This window comes from Perna viridis, chromosome 12 (genome assembly GCF_037379345.1).
Source record: "Perna viridis isolate PV_CMFRI_1.1 ecotype Kerala chromosome 12, ASM3737934v1, whole genome shotgun sequence".
NCBI classification, from domain to species: Eukaryota; Metazoa; Mollusca; class Bivalvia; order Mytilida; family Mytilidae; genus Perna; species Perna viridis.
Window position 1 is genome coordinate 14503878 of NC_142456.1, and position 7775 is coordinate 14511652.

General features: G+C 31.6%; 1 protein-coding gene across 1 annotated transcript; it reads right to left on the bottom strand.

Moving 5' to 3' along the window:
• Positions 1–6064: 6064 nt before the first annotated feature.
• Positions 6065–7341, bottom strand: LOC148601322 (neuronal acetylcholine receptor subunit non-alpha-2-like). The gene is made up of 2 exons (XM_088556382.1): positions 6398–7341; positions 6065–6188 (listed from the first exon to the last, which is right to left on the bottom strand). The coding sequence occupies exons 1-2, from the start codon at positions 7339–7341 to the stop codon at positions 6065–6067; spliced, it is 1068 nt and encodes a 355-aa protein (XP_088412508.1).
• Between the last annotated feature and the right edge of the window lie 434 nt (positions 7342–7775).

Genomic DNA, 7775 nt, shown 5'->3' on the forward strand with positions numbered 1-7775 from the left:
GAACGGATAAAGGGAAAGCAATTACATAAAAAGCTTTAAAATTCAATGAAAAATAGAGGTTATGCATTTATATTGTGCAAAATTGATTTCTTATGGAGCTTTAAAATCATTATCTCAGTCATGCAAAAAAGTCTTTGTTTCTTTGTTCTATTTGAGATATACTTGTACATAATATAAACATTACACTGGAATAAAAAATTCTGTGGGATAAAAAAATTGCATGTGCCATTGATATCAAAGAAACGGCCTGGTTTCTACTTGGATAATCTCTTTAAGTAATGGGAATTTATTTTTATTGATTATCCAAACAAGGTTTAATTGTCAAAGATGCTTTTCAGTTCAGGGTATTAAGTATGACTTTTTTAAACATGAATGCTGTCCACATTGGTTCCCCAAAAAAACATGACTCAACAATGTCAGGCCAATATCATTCTGCACAGAAACTTTTTTGTTATACTGTTTGTATATTGTTCAACCTTGTGTAATCCCAAAGCAGTATAAACAACTTTGTAGGCACATATTCAGTAAATATATCATCCAAAGGTTTTTTTCCCACCATGTGCAATCTAGTTTTACATTCATATTTTTTCAAAGGGTTCCATATATGTAATAAAATTTTCTGAAGTACGAATGTTGTTAATCAAATGTCATGCTTTATTTCTTTAATACAATTTATTTCTCTTTGAATATATTTTAATTTTGTAAAGATCAACATAATATGTTCTGAAAGAAATATCAAAATTATTACGCTGTACTGTACATTCAGTATTTTTTGTCTTTTGTATATATTTATCTTTTATTTCCAATCAGTACTGGTACCAATGTATGAAACAAAGACATTTTGATATACTTCATTGCTTTTTCGTTACTTGTACAGAGTATTCAGTGATGTTTTATTTGATACTTTGAAGCTCACTTTGTCAATGTCAATTTTGAGTTATGGCTAGATGTATGACTTTGCATCTATTTTCTGTTAGCCATTCTATAAACAATGTACACTTTGAAAGTTTCTCTGTTATTCTTTGGATGATTCTCCAATACTTTCCAGGAATGCTCATAATAAACTCCCTTGCAAACTTTGGTCAAATTGTTTTGGTCATATGTCAATAGATTGCATTGGAAATATATGGGAAAAATATATATATTTTTACTAGTTTTCAATATCCAGGTGAATAATTCATGATTGATTACAGAGCATCTCGTTTTTATTGAAGTGTTGTTTCAGAAAATTTTAGAAGCTTTTCTATAGCATGTACATGTATATAGTGACCTACCTTCCAGATAATGGGAAATCATATCTATACTTATATTTCCATTCTGTTTAATATTTATACAAATAGAATGTGGATGATTTTTTAAGTAAAAAGAACACAATCTTCTGAGATAATTTACATAATCTTCAGCATTAGTATGTACATGAATTGTACTAATAGTGTCATACTTCTTTTGATAACAATAAATTGATGCTATTGTGTAAATAAGTGAAAGAGTAATCAAGGGAACCAAGGTGATAGCGGTAATCAGAAGAATGTAATCCAGGGACAAAGACCAGACATGGAAGAGTAATCAAGGGACCCAAGGTTATAGCGGTAATCAAAAGAATGTAATCCAGGGACAAAGACCATACATGGAAAACAAAACAAAGAACATACAAACATACAAACATACAAAGTAACAAAAGCAAATGAGCAACTCTTACTCCACTAAAAAACTGTTAGCATGGACCAGGTGCACTGGTAGGGGAAGAGTCCACTGCTTTTCTAGAATCACCCGCAGAGTTGCTAAAAAAGTCAAGTTCAGGGTAGACAAACGAGGAAAGGAAAACTATGACTTGAATAAATCAGTTTTCATGCTGCACATGGATACACCATAACGATCCACGAGTTCATGATGACGACCATAACATTTTTGTAGCGATTACTTCAATCTTGTAGCAACATAACTCTGTTCCAGAAGTCTATTTGTTAGAATTCTAGCACGATATAAAAAGTCTGCGTAGTTTCGGCAAGCTCTGGCATAATGTATGAGTTGTGATATGAACACTCCATACGCAGGTGCTGAAGGGTTGTTGCCAAAAATAAAAGGAAAGTTGACAATTTTGAATGAAAAGTAATCACGTTTGTTGTAAAGTTTGGTCAATAGTTTTCCTTTACCGTCGATTTCTAAGTGTAGGTCAAGATATGAGGCTGAATTCACAGTGTCTGTAGTATCCTTTGTCTCAAGTTCTTTTGGGTAGATGCGATGTATAAAATCCCCGATTGTTTAAAGATAATACGTCATCTATATAGTCACAACTGAGATTAAAGGATCTAGCCAAACGATATACTTTCTTTCGGATCAGATCAGCTATAAAGTCAGCCTCATAAGAGTGAAGGAATAGGTCAGCAATTAAAGGAGCACAATTTGTTCCCTTTGGAATGCAGATCTTTTGTTGAAAAACACGTCCACCACACTGGACAAATATGTTGTCGATTAAAAATTCCAGCATTTTGTAAATATCTTCCTCTGTATATTTGGAAGATGATTTGGAATTATTTAATAGTAATAATGCAAATATGGATGTTTATTTTACCATTCAAGTATTAGTTTAGGTTTTAGGATTCAGGCAATAATTAAATATTTTTCCTTTTTTATTTTTTAGTTATTTACACGTACATATTGTGGTTCATTTAAAAACTGTAATTTCTTCTGAATATACAATTTTAATAGTTTTCTATATTATTTTAAAATATTATATTTCACCAAAGATATATATATATATATATATATATATATATATATATATATATATATATATATATATATATATATATATATATATATATATATATATATATATTTGGTGAAATATAATATTTTAAAAGTTGAAATTATCAAACATGATGCATGATATTGAATTCAATGTTACAACAAGGCAATCTCTAAAAATGTTTTCAACGTAAATATGATGTTCAATTTTATTAAATAAAGATGTAATACCTTCTCAGTTCTATTTCATCTCAATAAAAACATGCAATTTATATACTTTTGTAAGTGTCTTGTATAGAATTTCACATCTACATTAGTATGCTCTTATGGTGATGTTGTAATTTTCAACATTTTTCATAATTATATGGAATAACCAAAAGTTTGTGCCCCAATTAGCTATAACTTGCAAGTTCCTTACAGAAGGAAAACTAATTTTGCACTAAAAAGAACGTGAATAAATCGAAGGGAACTAACAGAAAACAAAAACACATGAGCAACGCAGACTCCACTGAAAACGTTTGCCAATGTAACGATAGTTTAGGGTAGAACTTTATCTGATCTCTTAAACATTCTCAAGTTTCTTAATCTTCTAATCTTCTGTTTAAGGGATATACAAATTTCAAATGAAAGAACAAGAATGTTAATGAATTACAAAAAAATGACCACTACGTATTTATTGACTCTTAAAGATTAACACATGTTTTCTCACTTTTTCTTTAGTACTACATGTAAATCCCAACATTTTAATGCGTGAGGTATCTTTTTAAAGGTACTACATGTTTGTAACTCACAACGTTCACAGAAGATTTTATATACCGCTCACTACAGATCAATGGACAATTTGTTAATGGCAATAACACATGCTACATTCTTTTGATAACGAACACGATTCATTCCAAGTTTGAAGTCATAACTATGGTAGGAGAGCAAGTATATTAGAGACGGAATACTAAAAACTATTAACAAAGAATATTGACATAGTTTATATATGTATTTACGTAAACTTTTCAATTCTTGAATTTGTCAGAGCATTTTCCTTAAAACAACATAATCTGTTTAAACGAACAGAAAACAACGACCAAGTAACGAGATCGTTATTTTTTCAACCAGTTTAAATATTAATTATAATCAGATCAATATTTTAATGAGACATTTCGTATTATTAAATGTAAACTGTATGGGAATTAAGATAATAAACTTTGTCGAAAGGTCAAAGAACATCAATGAACTAATAATTTAAGCAGCATTTAAGAAAAAAAAATATTACAAAGGAAGTTAAACGTAGTTGTAGAATGGCACTGCGAATAATTTTTTTTAAGTCAATAACACATAAGTACAATTATCTCCATCCTCCCCTGAAATGCTGCTGTCAATAGTATTCAAGGGAACCAAGATTCTGGCGGAAATTTAAAGACCAGACATGGAAAATAGATACACACAACAAAGAACATAAAATAATCAAAATAACATATACCAAGTAACAAACGTCAATGAGCAACTCGGACTCCGCTAAAAATGGAGCATGGACCAGGTGCAACGATACGGTAAGCGTCCTCTGCTTTTCTAGAAACACTTCTATAGAACTTATATATTTACTCAGTACTGAACATGTGCTCATTCGTATCCAAACATAATCGTTTTCTTGGTAACAAGCGTAAATTTCGTAATGCAGGGAATGTTTTTTTGCACATAAATATCTTCTCTCAATTATTTCTATTAAATATATATTTCTTATTTTCTGTCAAAACTATTTTTTTATCGTTTTCCCAAGGGTCATTACATTACAACATTAAATTCGAATTAGGAAGAAAAACAAATCTGAGCATGTTTTGTGATATATCAAGTCGGGAAAGGATTAAAAAATAAAAATGTGTTCCACTGTAATAATATTTTGCATTAAGATTGAACAAGGTTAAATTACTGCACGATTAAAGTCATCACTCCCAAGTTTCTATAGAACTTATGGATCGTTATGAGCAACTCATAAAAGTCGTTTCTAGAAAAGAGTTCTTACCCTACTTGTGCACCTGGTCCATGCTCCCAGTTTTTAGTGGAGTCCGAGTTGCTCGTTTGCTTTTGTTACTTTGTATGATTGATTTTAGTTACTCTATATTCTTTGTTGTGTATGTCTGTTTTTCATGTCTGGTCTTTGTCCCTGGATTACATTCTTGGTTCCCTTGATTACTCTTAAATTTGTTTCTTTCTACGTATTTTTGGTTAATTCATGTTCTTTTACATGTGTGTCTAGCTATTTCCTTGTCCAGTCGTTAACTTCGATTTATATCCTTTAGATTACCGCTCGAATCCTATTTCACTTATAGTGATATCTTTTCTATCCATATCTTTCTGTTTTAGTTGTACACACTGTCTGACAGATTCTTGTTACGGGTCAGTAGCAGGTTTAAATCTTCTATTGAGACAAACTCTTCTTGCTTTATCTTGTAAATCCCGAATCTTTAACAATCTAACTTACGTAACTCGAACATGTTAATTAGTACAATATAATGATAAGAATATAACTTTAAAGAGCAACAAATACATAAATACTTTCATTGGTCCTTGCTAAATTTATGATTGTATGATTTTGTAATATACTGTTCAACCAACTTTGTCGTAACAAGAAATTCGACATTCTAATGCAACATTCGTAACGTACAATTCCATTGGATAACAACGTGAATTAAGGGAGTCAATTCTGCGATTTAATAAAAAAAAATTAAGCATGCGCAGACGTTATCTTTAAAGAGTTTAAGTTAGGAGATAGTTGTATTTTTTAAAAAAGATTTGGAGGCGGTAATTGTGGATTTAACGGTTACATATCTTTAAATACAACACGGTTACCTTTACTGCAACTGTTAAGTGTATCTTAAGTAACACTGCACGTGGAATTCACACCGTGTAATGTAAAGTGCAAGTCCTGGTAACAACGAATGTTGTCTTAGAACTGATATTTTCAGATATACATGTATATATATCTGTGTGTGTGTGTGTGTGTGTGTGTGTGTGTGTGTGTGTGTTACACATTATGACCGGGGACAATTTCCTTAGAAACGATATATATTTCGACAAAGAATGACTACGTCAAATTCCAGAAATGAGGTGGACTTTCTTTAAGGCTACCACCAACCATAAATTGCCCGATAATAACGACTTTGTAAAAATACAAAATTAAAAAAAATAATACAGTAGAAGAACACCATATCGATGAATTTTATCTCGAGTGACAAAACAAGTATAACATGTACTACATTATATTGATTCAGCGGAAGACCAAGTAAGCCAGGTTCTTTATATCCTTTTTATCAACACGATCCAATTATCTCTCCATATAGCAAAATTTAGCTTCACTCTCCAGGTTTATATATGACACGATGTCCAGAACACAGAGCAGTTGTTTTTTACGGGTTTTCATACTATTAAAGTTTCCTAAGTAACAACCACTAAAAGGTAAGAACATATCAACAACATTATTACAATGTAAAAACAAACAAGAAATATGTTGTCTAAAATGTTCGACATATCTCGACCAGTGACGACCGATTTTTTCGAATTTTCATTGTAATCACGGACCTTCTTATTACGATAGAAACACCAAAGTAAGCATTTTGCAATTTTTCCTGGACTGTAAGGGTTTTTATAGTAATAATACCCTGATATTATTGTAGCTATTACGGTCATGCCACTTATAATCATAATTATCACCATGACAACTAACAGATAACACATTGGGTTTGACGACGCAGGGATAGAAGCAGCAACAAGTGTTAAAAATATAGCATACGATAGTAAAATTGTAATCGCTAATGATATACGCTCTCCAGATTCTACCGGAAGTAGAAACACTAACGGGTTGAGCAGGCATAGAAGAATAGTTGGTAATATAACCATGACTACGTAGTAGGCTGGTTTCCGTTTAATAGTCAGAGTTGTTTCATAGACATAATAAAATCCACTTCCCCTGTCGTTCAGTTCAGAATACGCACTGGTTTCTTTAATATCCCAATCAGAGTTATCGCTGAAGAAATTCAGATTTATTTCATTTTGGCCAGCTATCAGTTTAACAATACTTGAGCTTGAACTCCATGGAATAAATTGTAGCTTGCACGTTTGAGAATCTATTGGAAATTTCGACAAGTCTGTGGAGCACTTAGCCTGTATGATACCACCAGGTGAATACATAACCTGACCATTAAACAATATATTAGAAATGAATTTGGAGTCAGAACCTATTTGTTCTAGTTTTTCAGCATTATTTGCAAGGTATATCAATGGAGTCCATATTTTTTCTGTGTTAACCTGAAGTGAGGTTATACCGCCATAATTTGCAGGGTTCCACACCAGAGAAACGTCAGTCCAGTTCATGAAAAGTCCTCCAGTTAATACAAGGGTCTCTTCCGTTTCCCGGAAGTCATTAATTGAAACGATATAGAAACCAATCTGGATGTTGACAGGCTCTGAGTAGTTGTTTGACGGACGAAGATCGATCCTGTAGTCGTTGAAAATATGGTCATATACGTCTTTAGCATTTTGTAGCGTCTGTGGTGTAACGGATACAAATATACCAAATAAAACAACTACTTTCATTAATTCCATTTGTAGTCTAAATAAAGTAATTAGATTTAATTACAAGATGAAAACCACATAATAAATATATTTTAAATAATCGTTGAAAACCATTATCACAATGTGTGTAATACGTGCGTGTTATTAACGTTAGGAATAATATAAGTGCAGAAGGAAATCATCAGGTGGATATGATCCTTACCTTTACCGAGAGTGTAAACGTTTTATTTTTTTGTAACTCACAACGTTCACAGAAGATTTTATATACTCGCTCACTACAGATCAATGGACAATCTATTGATAGCAATAACACATGCTGCATCCTATTAATAACGAACACGATTCATTCCATGTTTGAAGTCATAGCTATTGTAGGAGAGATATTAGCGACGGAATATTAAAAACTGTCAGGAATATTGACATAATTTATGTATATATTTACGTAAACTTTTCAATTCAATAAT